At 48.5% G+C, this 19,701-nt stretch overlaps 1 protein-coding gene across 1 annotated transcript in view; it reads right to left on the minus strand.

Moving 5' to 3' along the window:
- crybg2 (crystallin beta-gamma domain containing 2) overlaps nt 1-19,701 on the minus strand; it is a 51,780-nt gene that overhangs the window by 29,610 nt on the left and 2,469 nt on the right. Inside the window, exons 2-5 of the mRNA XM_060044068.1 lie at nt 12,434-12,539; nt 8,231-8,389; nt 4,661-7,552; nt 3,873-4,615 (exon numbers count right to left, since the gene is read on the minus strand). Of these exons, the coding sequence (XP_059900051.1) occupies nt 3,873-4,615; nt 4,661-7,552; nt 8,231-8,389; nt 12,434-12,539 (3,900 nt within the window). The remainder of the gene's footprint in view (nt 1-3,872; nt 4,616-4,660; nt 7,553-8,230; nt 8,390-12,433; nt 12,540-19,701) is intronic.

Consider the following 19,701-nt stretch of genomic DNA (forward strand, 5'->3'; position numbering starts at 1 on the left):
GTTGCTTCATATAAATACATGTATGCATTCAATACATGTGTCAAAAAAAGTATTGAAATTGCAAAGGGTAAATGAGCCGGAGAAGTATAGACCGCCTTTAAAGTCTTCTCTCGTTCTGAGATAATCAGTTGGTCAAGATGACCTCACCACAACACAATAAATGTTTTTGTTTTTCAGTTTATCACAGTGACTCAACTGCTACAAGTTACAATTAATCCGGAAATGTTAATCACCGCCAGTCGAATGGCGAACATCTTCTTTGAGTCTCGTCTTAAGAGGCGGTGGCATCAAAGACATAAAGGCGACTCGATCATTCACCGACTCAGGAATGACAATCCTCCCATTATGGCGCACGGAGCCGGGAGTTCAAGTCCGAGCACCAAGGCAGTGGCCTTGATCCCCAATGTCCTCAGACTACCGGCAGGCTTCCTTGAGCAATGCAGCTGGCCTCACCCCTACCTGCTCCTTGATGACCTGCATGCAAATTCACCAGGAGTCGCTTTGGGTGAATAAACGCCCTACAAAACGATATGGTCGAATTAACACCAATAGGTCCCCATTCGATTCAGAGTAGACCTTCTGCTGGTTTGCAGAGTGAAAGAAATGCTAAAATGACTCACACCTCATTACGGGCGGACACACAGCTCTAATTCAGCTCGTGTTTGAGTGTACATGAGGGATTGACACGCAAGGAATTTGTCTTGGCGGCCTGCGACACCATCAACCAAGAAACAAGAACAAGAGAAAAAAATGCCAGACGTTTGTATCACAAGAGAAGTTTACTTTAAACACAACAGCTCTTCGGAACACAAAAAGCTCCATTGTTGCGGTTGACCTTACGTCCCTTCCAGCAGTGCTCCTGTGGTCGGATACGCAGCCTTTATCTCGCCCAAACGCAGCTTCCCCATTCACCAGTTAGCTAAGCCAACCAAACCTCGCTAACCACCCACAGTAGTACAGGTAGTGGCCACAATAAGCTCAACCTGTATATTAACCATTTTGGCGTTCATCCAAGTTCACTACCTCAGCACCGTGCTACAATGTTCTCTTTTGTCACATAGCAGACGCTTTGTTCCAAACCAAAACTGCAATTATGATAATTACTATTCAAGAGACAGGTGTCGGAGTTGAAGCCCAGAACCTGCTATCGGAGAGGCAAACACCCTCCGACAGACACCTTCCCTGCCCCCAGAGAAAAAAATAAGGGTGCAGACATAGAAGAGATAGGACATGATCAGGGGCGGGAATCAAACTCGTAGGAGGGGCTCACCCCCCCCCTACAAGTGGCGAGCCCCTTCAGAAAAAACAAAACAAAAAAAACGCAAAACCATACATAGAGGGAGACCCCCACGGAAATAACTGCTCAGAGGCATGGCTGAAGGAAGAGGCCTCTGAAAGTATTTTTCTGTGACATGTGAGCTTGTCCGCCTGGTGAGTGATGGTTGATTAGTTACTCCTCCCCCCGTGGTTTCTGTCTTGCGGCAGGCAGCGGCAGTGAATGATGTTTGACCGGAAAAACAGTCTGACTAATCTCCTAAATGTGTCAATAGTGTGAAAAGAATAACATCTCATTATCTCACCTTTACAGACATTTAAATGTAGTTGTATTGGCTGTATAAATGATTAATTCATACATTATTCATCTTAGTTTGCAGCAGTAAACACCCCCCCCCCCCCCCCCCCCCCCACTGTAACTCTACTCTAGTAGCCAATGTAGCATATAGGGTACACAGGGTAACGCATACCACTCTGTTAAGACCGGACACAGGCCTAATACGACTGTAGAAAGAATAGACATGTTGTGAAAAGGGACGTTTTCTTTTTTATTATTATTCCAATGAGCGCTAGGAGTAGGCTACATATTGGTGTTGGTTACACAGACACCAATAGCTGAAATAAACTTTGATTTTGATATTCAGTTGAACCCAATCTACGCGAGAAACAGACTAATGGCTCATCACTTTGAATGGAAAGGAAAGGAAACTCTTGGTCCGCTCACTGTTCACTCTGACAGAGAACTGAAGTTAATTAAATATATGCTGCCCTCTTGTGGTAAAAAAGGGTAAAGACTCAATTCACTTGATTATAACTTGATGAACAAAGAGTACTACTGTTGAGTTTATATAAAAACTCAACAGAGAGCGAGAAAATTACAATTGCTGCAGTTCCTCACAAACACATATACATAAGGGAACTAAATTGATAATGGTAATGTAATGAATTGAATAATCCCAGCTCAGATTTTTTGTCACATACAAGCTGTCCGTTAGATGGCCTGTTACCTACAAATTAATGGACATAATTAAAGGCATGTGCATAATCACATGTATGATTCACTTCCAATTATAAGCTTATTACCATTTAAGCTCCCCCCCCCTCAACACACACACACACCCCTAGGGATTCTGTAAATATTTGGTGCATTTTTATATTTTGTTGGTTTAAACGTTTGGACTTGGATTCTGAAGGATCGTCATTATTTGGAACATAGAGATACTATTAGACTATTAGCAAATTCACTATAGCGCCCTCTGTAGGACAACCCCATTATTGATCTTATTTGTACTTCACAGTTAGTGGCTGACATTCTTTCTTAACAACAATTATATTATTACTATATAATATAGATTATATATGTATGATATATTTTTATATAGTATTTTGGAAGCAATGAATCTTGATTCCCACACACACACACACACACACACACACACACACACACACACACACACACACACACACACACACACACACACACACACACACACACACACACACACACACACACACACACACACGATATTCATCTGAATTCACTCTCGAAACCTTACCTACTCCTTAATGACCTGTCTCTGTGTTCAGAGTCCAACCCCTACCTGTTGCATAATTACCTGCTGCTTAAGTCATTGTCTAAACTTTACCTGCTCCTTCATGACCTCTATCTGTACTATTTAAACCACAGCTGGTCCTCAATGACCCGTCTCTGTAGTGTCCAACCTCTACCTGCTCCTTTATGACCTGCATATGTATTTCTAACCCCTACCTGCTCCTTCATGCCCTGTCTCTGAATTCACTGTCTAACACCTACCTGCTCATCATAACACATCTGTTTATTCAGTGTAATCCCAACATGTTCTCTAATCCATCTCTGTATTCATAGGCTGCATCTTCCTATACTTCACATGTATCCACTGTCTATCCCCTACATGTTCCTTATTGACCCGTCTCTGTACGTCACTGCAGACCAAATAGAAATCTGATTGACAAACGTCAACATGCGGCAGTTGGAAGGAAGCCTTTCTCCGGTTCCACAGAACAAACCAGAACAAATCAGAAGTCAATAAAGAAAGCAACATTCCTAGCATAGCAAACCTTAAAGGATTCAATTCACTAGAACACACACACACACTATGGAAACTTCTAGAGTAAGTGTTATGATATAGCCATTAAAAAAAACCTCCCACGATCATCCATGTAGTCACATGCACCCCCAGAAACCAAACACAGCCTTCTCCCCTATCAGCACACACACACACACACACACACACACACACACACACACACACACACACACACACACACACACACACACACACACACACACACACACACACACACACAGTCTGTAAAACGCTACATTGCACTCACTTTGGTCTGAGTAAATAGGTCACGCAGCACCCTACCTGCTTTGTTGCCACTTTGAATGGTTTGCGTCTGTGGTTCTCAGCCTCACCCGTCAGTCGCCCCACAGGCAAAAGCCTCTTATGTAAACTTGAAACGCCCTTACTTTCCCAGTCCGGCAATAAAACCCTCTAATCATGTTCCAACACCATGGCCCCATCCCCGCCCCCCCCCCCCCCCCCCCCACTCACCCCTGTGGTTCGCCGGTCCGTGCGGGGAAGGAGGGCAGGGGGACGCCGTTCTCGGTGGAAGCGTCGAGTCCTGACCCGCGGCTCGCCTCGTCTGCCTGGCTGACTGGCGTCTGCCTCGGTGCGTCGCTGGCAGCTCTGATGACATCAGCCACCGGAGACGCTGGCCTAGTTCCCTCTATCTGATCTGCCGTGACGCGCTCGCTGGCTTCTGACAGCTTGGCACCGCCGAAGATTAAGGAGGAGGAGGAGGAGGAGGAGGAGGGAGAGGGAGGGGGGAGGGAGGTGGAGGTAGTGGTGGTGGTGGTGGTGGTGGTGGTGGAGGCGTCAAGGTTCACGGTGTGTGGCGTGTCGTAGACGAGGGCGACGGGGGTCTTTGCGCCCTCTCTGTCAACAGGGTCGCCACGACAACCGATGGGCGATGACCTTTCTGACCCCCCCTCCTGCACGTCCGCCCTCCCCTCTACGGGGGACACGGCTGCCCCCCCGGCCTCCCCCGTCTCCCCCCGCTCGGCAGGGTCTGGGGTGCTCGCGTCGAGGCCTGCTGCGCTGACGCCGATGAACGTGTGCGCGTCCGGCTGGAGGTGTTCTGCGTTCGCCTCGGCCCTGCAGGCACCTCCGTGCGGCAGGTACTCTCTCCCCAGGGGATCCGGGACCCGGGAGGGGGTTTCGGGCGGCTCTCCAGTTACCGGGAGAATGAGCGGCATCAGGTTTTCCACTTCCACCCCCCCCTCCTCCTCCTCCTCCTCCACCTCCTCCTCCTCCTCCTCCTCCTCCTCCTCCTCCTCCACCTGGCTGCACACCTGAGAAAAGGGCAGGGCTGGCTCACATTCCATCAGCGTCTCCACCTGTCGGACCGGTAGGGCAGGGCCCGCCTCTGCCTCCGCCCTCGCCTCCACCTCCCCCTGTTCATCCGACCTCTCGCCCCACATGTCTAACCCTCTCCCCTGCTGCTCCCCTTCAGGAAGAGGAGGCGGAGGGGAGCAGACGGGAGGAGAGGGAGGAGGAGGAGGGGACTCTCTCCTGGCCGCCCCCTGCCGTTGCACGTCTGTGTTCCCCCGCTCAAGGCGCCTCCCCCACGTTTCAATCCGGTCGCTCGGGAGCGCCGCCATCCCGTCTCCCGACGCGCCGACCGTTCCCGGCGGGCCGTCGTCGGGACCGGGGGAGACCTGGGGGGTTTCGAACGGGTCTTCCCTCGCGGACCAGACGCCGCCGCCACCGTCTTCCGTCGCGGCGCCGGGGTCTTCGCTCTCCCCCAGGGTGGACACGTCGTCCAGTTCGCCGTCGGTGGCGTCGTCCTCCTCGGCGCTGAAGAACACGTCCATGGCGCTGCTCCCGTCGGACCCCACGCTGAGGAGCACCGGCTCGGGGGAGCAGACGTCCGGCTGCCCTCTGGCCCCCGCTGGGAAGGCCTCGTGTTCTTCTTCTTCTGCTGCTGCTGATGCTGCTTCCTCCTCCTCCTCCTCCTCCTCCTCCTCCTCCTCCTCCTCCTCTTCCCCCATTGTCTCTTGTTGATTTAAGGCGGCCATTGTTTCAGGCGGCGGAGAAGGAGAGGGTTCAGGACCAGTCGAGACGTTGTGACCGACTGTGACAAACTCTGGTCGTTTCGGGACAAGGGAGACCTGTGTGTGTGCGTCGGGCGTCCCCGGGGAACCAGGGCGATCGCTGCGGGGCGGGGCGGGCGGCTCCGTCGGAGACACTGGAGCCTCAGTGTTTGCGTCGGGGCCGAGCTCCTCGGGTTTCAGGGCTGAATAGCGAGCGCTCCCCTCCGACGGTGAGAGGCGACCGGGGCGGAGTGCCGAGTCCCGGCGGGCCGGTTCGGCGTCTGAATGGACAGTGGGGGGGGAGGTTGTCGTCTCCGTGTGGGACGGCCTCTCCAGCTGGGGATCGGGGCCGGGAGGCGTGGGATCCGTCCGGCGGTGGAGGCTCACAGGGAGGAGGGAATCGTACTGAAGGGTACCGAGGACGTGGTGGCAGTGCTCCGTTTCCGTAAGGGGGTCTTGGTAAGTGGTGGTCGCGCCCCTGTCATTGCCGTCGGTCGGAGCGCGGTCGGCTTCGTTGAGCCGGTCTGTGGTGGAGACCGGTGCTGTGGTGGAGAGCTGGTCTGTGTTGGGACCCGGATCGGTCCTTGAGACCGATTCTGTCGTGGAGACCGGGTCTGTCGTTAAGACCGGGTCTGTTGTAGAGGCTGGTTCTGTCGTGGAGACCGGGTCTGTCGTTAAGACCGGGTCTGTTGTAGGGACTGGTTCTGTCGTGGAGACCGGGTCGATCGTGGAGGCCGGTTTTGCCGATGGGGCCGAGACGTCGGGCACCGCATCGTGCACCACGTCGACGACCGGCGCTCTGTGCTCAGGAACACCCACCGGGACGGGGGGACTTCTAGGGAACCCCCCGTCGTCGTGGACGCGCGGCGGCGGGTCGAACCGCTCCCGGTAGAGGGCAGGAGGGGGAGACGGCGGCTGCGGGGGAGGGTCCTGCTCCACGACGTGATCGGAGGGCTCGCCCGTGTTTAGCATGGCGGAGAACACCTCGGTGGTGAAGCTCTGGGAGAAGACCGACTGGAACGTCTCCCCTGACAGCGGGGTGTCGCCGGCCGAGGGGCCGGCGAGGTCGCTGGATCCCTCGGGGAAACCTGGAACCGAGCCCTCGCCGTGGATCAGGGGGGAGCTCGCCTGGACCGGGTTTATCCGAGAGCGGTCGAGGAGGGCTTTGATTGCGTCGGCGTCCATCTTGAGGCCGGCCGTCGGCGGCAGCTCTGGCGTTGCGTGCGCGGAGTCCCGTGACGAGTGGCTGCCGGCGGGACGGACGACGGGGAGGACGGGGTTGATCTTGTGACTTTGGATCAGAACCACCGGGGAGAGGACAGGGTGGGTCGACCGCGAGAAGGCGAGGGGGGAGCACACCGGCGCTTGTGTCTCGGCGGGGGGGGGTCCCCCGGGGATCGCGGGGGGGCCGGCGACGGGGTCCTGGGAGAGCCGGGCCTGGTGCTTCCCGGGGTCGTGCCGCCGCTGGGAGGGGGCCGGGGGGGCCGGCGAGGACGGCGCCGTCAGCAGCAGCAGCTCGGGCATGGTGGCGAGGGGCACCTCGCCCAGCCCCCCGTTCACGTCGAAGGCGTCGGGGCTGTCCAGCAGGGTCTCCAGGGAGCGCAGGCGGCCGTGGCGGTCGTGGAGGGTGGGGGGGTCCATCCTGCTAAGGAAGTCCGCAGACGAGGAGCGCTGAGAGGCCAGGAGGCTGGGGGCCTTGAGGCTGGGGGCCTGGAGGCTGGGGGCCTTGAGGCTGGGGGCCTGGAGGCTGGGGGCCTTGAGGCTGGGGGCCAGGAGGCTGGGGGCCTTGAGGCTTGGGGCCTTGAGGCTGGGGGCCAGGAGGCTGGGGGCCTGGAGGCTGGGGGCCTTGAGGCTGGGGGCCTTGAGGCTGGGGGCCAGGAGGCTGGGGGCCTTGAGGCTTGGGGCCTTGAGGCTGGGGGCCAGGAGGCTGGGGGCCTGGAGGCTGGGGGCCTTGAGGCTGGGGGCCTTGAGGCTGGGGGCCTTGAGGCTGGGGGCCAGGAGGCTGGGGGCCTTGAGGCTGGGGGCCACTGGGGGCGGCGGCGGGATGTCGAAGGTGTCCGCCGTGTCCAGCTCCGGCTGAGACATGGCGAACGAGGCCCCCTGCCGTGAGGCCAGCTCCCATTGGCTGACGTCCAGGTGCTGCAAACGTACACAGAAACCAAACAGGCCGAAAAACTTTACTACAATCCCCACATGAATAAATGAATAAATAAGAGCTTCCTCACAAAGCAGTTAAGTACACTTATTGTATGTTGTATGTTGTACGCCCTGGCACTTAAAAATATTACTTAGCATTGCATTCTGTAGAAACTTATCCTAGCTACCTTTGTTGTAAACAGGGAATGGGTTAACCTAGTGATAGTAAGTGCTTGGCACTTGGTTTTATGAACAGCCTTAGTGTACCGACAGCGATATATTTTCGTTTCTATTTCTTCTGACAAGGTACTTATGTACGTCGCTTTGGATAAAAGCGTCAGCTAAGTGCTCTAAATGTAAATATAAAAGACGGGGGAGCAGAGTGTTTAAGTCCCAGCTTAGGCCCACAATTGTTAGGTTAACCCCTGTACAACAAAGATAGCAAGGACAAGTTATTATTTTAAGTGCAAGGACGTACAACACACAATAAGTGAGTGAGAAGGGTCTGTGGGGAGGTAAAGGGGAGGCTATGCAGAGTCTAGGTGAACTCTGTACAAGCGAGACTTGAGTCTTTTGCAGAAGCTGGCGAGCGACTCTGCGGTCCTGACAACGGCAGGGAGCTCGTTTCCACCACTGCGGCGCCAGAACAGAGAAGAGTTGTGACTTTGAGGATAGCCCTACCTCGCCACGCCCCGGGGTCCAGGGGCCGTGCAGTCCGATCACGCTCTTGGACATCTCCTCCCGGTCCTTGTCCCGCTTCTTCTTGCGGAGGGTGAAGCTGAAGGCTCCGGACTTCTTGGGCTTGTTCAGGTCCATATCGGAGTGGCTCAGGTCTTTGGCCTGGAGAGGAAGAGGAGGAGGAGGAGGAGGAGGAGGAGGAGGAGGAAAATGGGACTCATCACCTCTGGGAATTCGTTGGTTCACGTCGGAATACTTAAAGAACTTAAAGAGAATCAGCCACTGGAGACAGGAGATGGTACAGCAGAGAGATGGAATATTTTTTATCTATTTGTATCCTATTTCACGTTACATTTAAACCCAGCTTCCTAAGATTGCTTAACCTCACATAACCTCCTTCCCTTTACTCCCCTACCTCCTTTTTTATCTTCTAATAAATATATACGTTCTTATTAAATTATTGTATTTTGTGTTCACTCTGTAAAGCATCTTTGAGTACTTAGAAAAGCGCTATATAAATCAAATGTATTATTATGATTATTATTACTACTACATTTTGGTAGGTCCTATAAAACTAATTAACTGAAGTGCATTTTGTAATAACCTTGTATTGATTTCAAACAAATGTCCAGTGTAATAGATATAATAATGATCTCTTTATATAAGAGATATAAGAATGAATGCGTTAACTATGATTGAACATCATATTTTCATAATATGCATACGGTTTAATAGTTATTTGGAGTAGATTCACATCATCTTCTTTTAAATTGCTAATAGCAAGCAGGTTGTAGTTACAGATAATGAATATTTGTGTGATGGTTCATGAGGAAGAGGGAAGGTCACCCATCTTCATTCCATGACTCCACCCCAAAACACACACACACACACACGCACACACACTATGTAATGAGAGTGTCAGAGAATGTCATTAAAACGAATCCAAAACTCATTAAGGATTGGTGTTGTCCACTCTCCGACATTGTGAGTGGTTGCATCAGCTCTTTCACCAACAAAAGGCTGGAATAATATACAATTTATTTACTTGTCTGGACTTGTTCCCTCTTGTTATCCCAATTTATTCTTTGCAAAAATTGCTGCATAAATACAATGTCTTATTAATATTGAATTACCAACAGTAACAGAGTCTTGTTTAACGGCCACTTAATGAACTAGGGCAGTGTATTGGTAAGGGTGTTTGACTCAAGGACTAAGGGCTCTTGGGTCCAGACCCAATGTCCTCCTTCTACCTGTCGGCATCCCGGAGCAAGAGGCCCTGACTCCTAACTGCTCCTTGATGGATCTGAACTCCCAGCACCCAACTCTGGTATCAATGTAAACCCTGACTCGCATTCACAGCCGGGTCAAGCATGGAAACGCCTGCCAGCTCTTCGGGAGCAATCAGGGTGAGGTGTCTTGCTCAGGGACGCCTCGACACTCAGCTAGGAGGAGCCGGGGGTCGAACTAGCAACCTTCCGGCTGTCATTGAACCCGCTCTACCTCTTGAGCCCCTTTACATCTGGTAAATAGGGTTAATTACATTAACAATAAATCGAACCATAATTTAAGACTCATGAAAGAACGAGACAATAGGTTCCCCCGCAGTTATTGGCTCAGATCTTTTCTGCTTGAGGGCAGATAAGACGCCACGGAACATTCTGTCAGAGAGCCGAGATGCTGTTGTGTGTGGTTGGCATGTGTTTGCGTGTGTGTGGCTGTTTCGTTCAACCTTGGAGACAAAGGAGGATGGAAATTCTAAACATTGTCATCCATCCATCGTTCATCGTGGTGTTCCACCCATGATAACAAATATTTCCAAACATTCCTGCTTCAATGATACACTGATAAAATATGTAAAATAAATGACAGATCAAATAAGGAATTTGATCTCTACTCTCGATAGGCGTTGCCAAGCAAGTTGTATCCATGTCCAGTGCAGAGAGAATAAAATCATTTCATTCTTGCACAAGTTTGACTGACTGATTTAAGTAACGCAGTGCTGCGATGAGATATTCGCTGTGCTCTGGCGCCCCCTATTGGTCACATTTATGTACAGCGATCTGACTCCAGTAATAGAAAATATACTCTGATTCCAAGATATCGTGTATACGTTGCTAAAAGTGAACAGAAATTGTGTATATGACTGGTTACCTGTGCTTGGTGTAGATTGCAAAAGGTTTAGTAATCGTCTCTAGAATAGAAACGTAAAGACAATTACGTTTTACTGTTGCCATCTCTCTAACTTGTAATGCTAAAAACAAACTAAAATCTAAAAATATTTGTGCATGCCGTCATGTCTTTAAATATAGATATATCTAGTTTCACAATTCAAACAAGATCCTTAATCATGACTGGTTTCAACAGGAAATGTAACGATAATTCAAGAAATGTATAAAATGCTGAGATCATAGTCGTTTATAAAATGTGTATAATTATGTTTAACTTAATATACAGTTTGATATAAAGTCTATAAACATCGTAGAATTTTACTGGAGAGGCTTAGGGTGCCTGCCTGTCTGTCTGTATGTGTGTATTGTGACATATGCAGAGAGTGTCATTTTAAATAATCCAAAAATCAATCAGGATTAGTGTTGCGCATTCTCCGACAATGTGATGCAATGAGCTGTTGGTTCAGCCCTTTCAGCAACACAAGGCTGGAACAATATAAAATAGCTGTTCATGCAGCCTATGTCTACACTTGTTCCCTCTAGTTATCCTAAACTTCACAAACACATATCACATAAAAACCTTAAATACAAAGTCTAAAATACTGATAAATATTTAATTACCAATAATAATGGAGTCTTGTTTAACTACCACCAGGCAGTTTATTGATCAGGGTGTTTGACTCCAGGATGAAGGGGTCTGGAGTCCGTACCTACTGTCCTCAGTTTACCCTTCGGCATCCTAGAGCAAGATGCCCTCACCCCTACCTGCTCCATTCATCCACACACACGCCAATGTCGGCCGTTCAAGGCGACAGCCAGCTGGTCGGGAGCAGCGAGGGTTAGGCTTCTTGCTCAGGGACACCTCGACACTCAGCTAGGAGGAGCCGGGGATCGAACTAGCGCACTACCGCCTGAGACACTGCCACCCCTTTGCATCTGGTAAATGGGGTTAATTATAATATCATTCACTCTACATTTGATTTAAGATGCAAGAGTTATTAGCAAGAAAGACGAGATGGACCAAAGCACATTTGGTCCATTTTGAACCTCTTTTTGCGTTTACTTCAATTACTTCAATTCCCCCGCAGTTATTGGCTCAGGTCTCTCGTGCTTTAGGGCAGATAGACTCAACAGCACCTTCTATCAGAGAGCTGAGATGCTGTTCTTCCAAGTGTGTGTGTTGCTTGCATGTATCAAGTTTCATTATGTACATAAGATCCTCAATCATGACAGCTGTTCAACAGCAAATAAAAGAATAACTCAAGTAATGTAAAAAATGTAGAGATCGTTCTACTAGTTTTGAAAACGTGTCTAATTATGTGTAACTTAATACACAGTATGGTATCGAGTTGATGAACAAATGCTTTTATTGTCCTTAGGGCAGTAAAAGGTGAGGACGCCTATGACACACGCACACGTGGGCATTTGTGTTTGGGTGTGCGTGTTTAAATTAATACTCCCCATCTTATCCTATCTGACTAATTACTTTATGAATAAAGAAATTCAGGAGTCACTGATAATTAAATGGTTTATACCTAGACACGCACATTTTTGAATCATAAATAATTTATTGTTTCAACCTTTCTGAAAAGAGTGTAGTGCTGAGCCTATAACTGGATGTTTATTATTATTTTCATATTTTAATATTCTCTCGGAAAACGTAATGATTATCTAAAGCTTTAAATTATGTTTTATTACAAGACCTATAGTTGAGGGTGTGCCGAGTGTGAGGGAAGTGAGCGTCATGTGTTCATAGGAGCATTGGCATTGTGGATACTGCGCTTGAGACACTGTTGACTTCCCAGGTACCAGGAAGGCCACTCAGGCTCTGAACCCTCAGGGTCCTAAAGCCCTCCTAAGTAGATGAACCAAGAGGGGACACACACACACACACACACACACACACACACACACACACACACACACACACACACACACACACACACACACACACACACACACACACACACACACACACACACACACACACACACACACACACACACACAAAAGTGACGTCAGGAAGGTTGCAGCTGACCTTTGACCTCGGTGCAGTAGCGTACAAAGTTGAACTCTTGCTGGTGGATCTCGGACTCTCCAGGAAAACCTCATCGCCGTCTGGGAATAGCGAGCTCTCCGAGGACCTGAAGGAAGACAAGGGAGGAATGAGACACACCTTCGGATCAACGGTACCGGTACAAAGTCCTCCACAAACGTCAGCCCACGATGTATGCCCTCTTTCTTCCTAGGGTTAGGGTTAAAGTTAGGGTCATCGGAAGGTTGCTGGTTTGATCCCCGGCTACTCCTAGCTGAGCGTTGAGGCGTCCCTGAGCAAGACACCTCACCCTGACTGCTCCTGACGAGATGGCTGTCGTTTGCATGATTAACACGGCTGTGAATGCGAGTTATGGTGTACATTCATACCAGAGCTGGGTGCCGTGAGTTCAGATCCAGCATATTAGTGTAGGGTAGGTTATGACAGAGGGCTCCACTCTGACCTTTGACCCAGGAGGCACCGTGCTCCTAAACTGAACATTTCCGGGGCACAGTGCACAAAAGTTAGCCGGAGGCGGGTGGCGGGTGGAGGCGGGTGCCTGTAGAAGTTTTAAAATGATTGGATCTGCCCAGTGCCGCTCTGGATCTGCCATAACCAATCGCATAGCGTTTGGTCGTGACGTATGTCATGCGACGGGACCGGCTCCTTCACCACTAACGGAGCCAGCTGGAAAATCAAACTTTTCCCGAAACCCGGTGGGGAGAAGCGCCACAACATCATGGCCACCAACAAAACTCTGCAAAGCTTGTTCTTGCTCCGGCTTTAATTGATCGATTTTCGGCATCGATCCCACAACAGACCGAATAGCTTCTCTCGTATCCTTCTCCATTGTCCTTCCTCTGACTACAACTGAAACTGGCGCGCGACCTAGACGTCATCGTTCTCAGCCACTCCCTCTGTGCGCTGATTGGACCGCCAGAAATCTGGTTTACATGGAACGCATTGACATTAAGCAGACCCAGAGCTAGTACTGAAGTGAAATGAAAATTGAGCGGAAGTAGGTAGGTGGGCGATGCCAGGCTACACAAAAGTAGGGCCTTGACTAAATAAAATATGTGCACGAGTCAAAATAGAGGGATAAGAACAAGTTTATCAGACCCTTACAGTAAAGAACAGTTGGCTGCTGCCTTTTCCATTGAAAAATTAACAATAGACGGACCAAAAAAAAATAGGGTTTGGGAACGGAGACATATATTGGCAAGGGGGAATCATAACCATAGAAAAGTGGAAAAACAACTGCCCTTATATTTGTTTATCACCAGGGTTCTGTGATTGAACCTCCTTTGATCAATTCGTTATTTTTAATACAAAGAGAATTAGGTAACGCCATGTCTGTATGATAGATAGCTCAACCTTCGCCTACTTTGGCATAACACCTGCCACAGGTATGAGGTGTTAGTCAGTTTATAGGTGTTGTTGGCAAGTTAAGAGGTGTAACATTCAGTTTCTAGGTGGTCGATCGCATCACATGGACAACAAACGCTAGTCAGAATACTGAATATGAAAAAAAAAAATACAAATATATATATATATATAAATATAGCATTAGAAAAGTGTTTGCTGAATGACCAACAGCAGTGGAAATATTCTGGTATGTTTGAAAACAGAAACCCCCTGGTTCATACACGGCCTGACAGATCACGACCGTGACAACACTATACACCCGGCCTGGGGGTGTTTCACACTCTAAACTACTGCTTACACCAGTCTGCCCTGATATGGGGAAGGAAGGAAAACTCCCAGCACGCTTACCCTGGCCAGGACACACCGGGAACTCAAGGGGTGAGACAAAGAACTACAGAAACGCTAAATGACTGTGTTCCAAAACAACGCAACTCATCCACGGACCGTCGCACCTCAGAGCACACGGGGCCTGTTGTTTTGACTGAGTCACAGGGTTGACAAAGTCAAAACACGCGCTCCTTAAAGTCAACACAAACGGATGTTATTAGCAATCAACTGTCAAGACGAACCAGCTGCTCTTCACGCGGGAGTGGCGCGTGACTGCTGCTCCCCTCCCCCCCCCCCCCCCCCCCCCCCACCTGCTGGCAGCTTCTGCTTTGGCCCAGGTATCATGGACCGTAGAGATAGCCAAACAAGGAGATAGCCAAATGAGGAGAGGCCGCTTGTGTTTATAGTCCAAGTGTCCGTGTGCTGTGCTAACCATACCGCACAACCTCCCAACACAGCGCAACGAGCAAAACGGTTCAGGACAAATTAAATGGTTACACAATTCGTAATGTCCAATTCAACAATCAGCCCACAACCATAATGCATTGGCCAACAATAGCAGACATTCTTTAAAGTGCATCTATTGTATCAACTGGTGGAATGTTGATGAGCCATCACAGGCCATTTAGGAAAGCTGCCCAATAGTGACAGGTGAAAGTTGGCACCCAGATGTAGAGATAAATTAACCTTTGATAAGCAACAACACACCTAGCATAGTTGTAATGTCATAGACACAACCTCTGTCATGTCTGTCGGTCTGACACTCTGACACACACACACACACACACACACACACACACACACACACACACACACACACACACACACACACACACACACACACACACACACACACACACACACACACACACACCCTTATCTAGGGCGTTTTCCTGTCATCCTGAGAGACAGGTATTTTAAGCATGCAGTCAGTTGGTAGTAGGGAGGTTGCAAGGGTCTCTGAGACAAGTTGGGTCTTGGGCAGGTGTGTGTGTTGGCCGTGTTGGTCGTACTCGTGTGTGTGAAAATCCTTTACATTACACGTCTATACTATTTTCCAGTTTCCTTTTGTGTTAGTGATTTTATAGACATTATAACTGTGGTTTTAGGGAATGGGTTTCAAGGAATGAAAGCAAATTTGCAGCTAATAGTCTGTGCAACAGTGAGACAAAGCTCTAGCTGTTTATGGTCCTAGATCCCTGATCGTACTAAACAGGTCATCATAAACCCTGTGGTTTAACAAGAGATACATTTGAATCGTATATTTATATAGCGCTCAGTTAAAAAAAGCGACATATTTTGTGTGAGTGAAGAGGGACAGGAAATGGGGTTGGAGAAAAGAGGGGGAATCCATGCAGCTTAGGACAGCGGGTGGGAATCCAAGCTTTGGTTGCTTCACGGCGTGTTTGGCGCATGTGCAGTTGACGTCACACTGCGTCGGCGTGAAACACTTTTGTTGAACGCGCCATGTTTCGCGGCCTTTGCGCCGGTTACTTCTGTCTAACAAGATTCCGCCGATTCCCCGTCACTTCTAGTGAACACACTAGAAGGACTGAGCCAGCCAATCAATAATCATTCAGCCTTAGGACGGCAGCTACAGTATTAAATCAGCAGTGAAGCTCTGCCTGTAGTTCCCACATTTGGAGTAGGGATGGTTGTAAATGATAGAGAGCATCCACAATGTGAGTCAACACAGAAGCCCAGGTTTGACGGTAATGTTTTACACTCCTGCTGCTGAACTTTGACCAGTTATAGTCCGCCACGTCAAAACATAACGACATTTCCACCACATGAAACACTACTACTTTGACCCCTAAAATTAGCAAACATGTTTAGAATTAATTTTGATATGCGAGATAGAGAGTCAATACCACCCGAATAACCTCTCTGGCAGCAGGCGGACACTCTCAATTTGGACTATTGGTAATCAATAGCATCGCTACACCGTGGTGCAAAGGTATAGAGATGGTAATGGCCGCATAGAGTTGGAAAACTTTGATGGCAAACCAATATTTATACCCCATAATTTTAGCATAACCTACAATTGAACATGTTTACATTATTGTCTCGTTTTTATCAGGTCCTTTTCACTCAGTAAATAGTTTTCAATATTCGCATACACTAATGCAATTTATGCTAGTTTGCACTGGGCTGTGTTCCTTATGCATTTGATTGCATTGCACTTGCATATCATAAACGACAAAGTTGGCTCCAATTAAAAAACAGAGTCACCGTTGATTCCCACGAAAGCCAAGCGTAAGCAATTTTCCCTCGCGCCAGAAGTATTATGACAACCTTTGGTATGGGTCCCATAAATCTGTCCACATGCTGGAATCCGTTTGAGGGCCAGACGCCGCACAGGTCCTGAGGGCTGGGAGGGAGGGAGGAGATGGGGTCGTGAAGGTTAGCAAAAAGTCACGTGTGGACAGCAGCTGCTATCGTTAGGTTTCAAGTTAATTACTAAAAGATCAGATGTGTGGGTGCTTTGTCTGAAGAGAAAGCTACCACAGAGGGGTGGGAAAGTCGAGGGTATTCATTGGGGCTTTTGACTCACAGAGGAACAGGTTATTGGTTCGGGACCCCGATGTCCACACAGTCTACCCCTTCACTCTGTACACACGAAGCAGGCACATTCATCCAAAGTGACAGACAGTGAATTCAGATGCAGGCCATAAAGGAGCAAGTAGAGGTTTGGGTAACTTTCACAAGGATGCTTACAGCTTAGGCTGCGGACATTGAGGTTCAAACCCTCAACCGTTCGGCTGCGGGATAAACACCCAACCTCTATACATAAAGGGCCAAACAAATATATGTAAAGAGCACTTTCAGTACAGGTATTGACTCTGGAGGTGCATACAACCATATCATAATCTAACCCATAACTTCTGGAAAGAGGTTCAGATTGTGCCTGTCAATACATTCACCAATGTACCTCCCTCTCACACAATCAATTAATTTAGGTAATATGCTTACAATTCAACCATTACCATCAGTTTTGAATGAAACTGATGGTATCACCAGTTCACGCATTACGTACAAGAAATAACCAATCGCAACAGGTTACACAATTCACTGGCAAAGGCTACAGTCCACTAAAAGGCATCCTTGACTTCTAAAGGGCGACCTTTACTCCGATCGCCCTACGAAACGGTTTGCGAATGACTTTGAATTGGACTGAGAGAGCGGGAGTCATGAGTCAAATGTGTATGGAGAACAGGTTTTGTCGTCACTACACCTGTTCAGCAGCTCAGGTAAAAAGGTGATGTTGACATGATGGTTACAATGTGGCCACTCATAATCCCAACCCAACTCAGGGAAGTTGTTAGTCTGGCTATTGCCAGACTAGCTCAATCGTAGCTCAATCGTAGCTCAATCGTAGATTGCACGTTGGTCTGGGGAAGCTGCCGTCACTTTCTTCAGCACAAGAGGCGTGATCAACGGGCCTCGTTCAACTGACTCTGTACGCGATTGGCTGGTTGCCGTCGCTTCCCTGTCGTCATTGTGTTTTGTGTTAAACCAGCCAATATCGCGCCAAGGGAAAAGCTAGCTTGGTGATTGGCTCCCACAAAAAACTTATCGGAAGCATAAAGAAATGTATTGCTCTGCTCCAGACCCTTGTGCAGGGCGAGTTGCACCTTAATTGGGGACCAGTTTTATGAAAGGTCAAAAGGTCGCTCAGGAGACTAGTTTCTGTGTCAACGAGAGCAGAAGCCGGAGCACATCTGTAAAGAGCCTGAATATGTTCATTTACATTTCATTTTACATTAAGGTCATTTAGGAGACGCTTTTATCCAAACGACTTACAATAATTGAATTTAATATTTATTAAGACTTGAACGACCAGCTTCAACAACAGCTTCTACCCTTCAGCAATTAGACTCCTGAACTCCTGAAGATTTACAACTTTACTAATTTATTTATTTGGATTTATTCCCTCTCGCTATTAATCCCCTCTCTCCCCCCCCACCGGGGGGGGAGAGAGGGGATTAATAGCGAGAGGGATAGCGAGAGGTTACACAGGGGGTTACACAGGTTACACAAAAAATACCACCAATTTTGTTGTGCGGCAATTAAAATGTATATTCTATTCTATTTGTGAGATGAAGGAGGAACAAATTATCACTGTCGGTACAGCAAACCACGCCCTTTAGAGTGACATGGTAGCCAATTTTAAAAGGTTAAAGATAATGGCAAAAGTCTATGCTTTACGGCCAAATTATAATGCGAGGTGGGCGTAGGTGGTATCCACCTCTCCAGTAAGGTCACTACATGCCTGGGCGTGCGTTCACCTTTCATGCGACACCTTCTGCTAGGTTTAGGACTGTTTCTCTTGCAGGTATCATGAAGGGAACCACTGGCTGGAGAGCCACCTAGACAAGGCAGACGAATGACTTGGCTTTAAGATACAGAAATGGGGTGTGTACTCTTAAACCGACCTTCAGGAACTATCCCATAATGACCTTCAGGGACATTCTGATGATGGTTTTGAAAAGCACTACACCCACTCACATTTTGCATGCATTTTCCTCCAGTGAGGCGGAACACCAGCCGGAGAACAAGACGCATCTGGGAGCTCAGGTTTATTTGATCTCGGAGCTCGGAGCACTGGAATTTTAGCTCCAGAAATGATTGCTGCTACACGTTTTTTGTGCATTTGGCTGAATAAAGAACTTGATGTCTGGCCCCCCTCCCTCTCATACCCATTTCCAGCAGACTTGGCTGCTTGGTCGGACAAATGACAGCAGTGTATCTAATATGGGGGGCGGGGTTTGATGCCGCAACTGTACAGAGGAGCGCCCTACGGGAGAACCGTTCAGGCATTAATATTAACAACCAAGATGGCTTCCGCTGATGTCGCACGTGCCTTTGCTTTGGCTGGTCTATCCAATTGCGTCCAGAGGTATTTTGTGTCTGCGTATGTTGCCAATACTCTTTGGAAATTCCAAAATGAACTGAGAGTCTAGTCTTGCTCAGGCTCGCAAATATCACTCAGATATAGAAGAAGTTTAATAAAGCGTTACAAAACAAATAAAGCAAAAAAAACGGCTGACCTAAATAAGACATTTCCCTGTGTTCATTGGCACCCCGTTACCCAAATAGTCCTTGATGTGACGCTCCAACAACAATACAAATCACTATTGGAGCAAGTATATAATTTGTAGCTCAGGATCTCTTAGCTCAAGCTTTCCTAGCACAAGCTAAGAAAACAACAACTGGACAGAGTTCAGAGCAGCTCTGGGAATCAGATCACAAAAAAATTGGATCATTGTTGTTGATCGTTATCAATAGCCAGGGGCATAGTTGGAGTCGGTACATGCTAAGAAAAGTTTGCCACAATCTAAATTCAACCGACCTGCTAAAAACAACAAAGTGCACACAGGTCCACTGACGAACAATTCTGTACGCAACGATGAACGGGCCTAAATCCTCAAGTGGCCAACTTGGTTTGCTCATTGCCACCTTAATGAACCAGCATTTTAAGGATAAAGAGACATTCAGGACAAGTGACTAGAAGTTAT

This window comes from Gadus macrocephalus, chromosome 22 (assembly GCF_031168955.1).
Source record: "Gadus macrocephalus chromosome 22, ASM3116895v1".
NCBI lineage: Eukaryota > Metazoa > Chordata > Actinopteri > Gadiformes > Gadidae > Gadus > Gadus macrocephalus.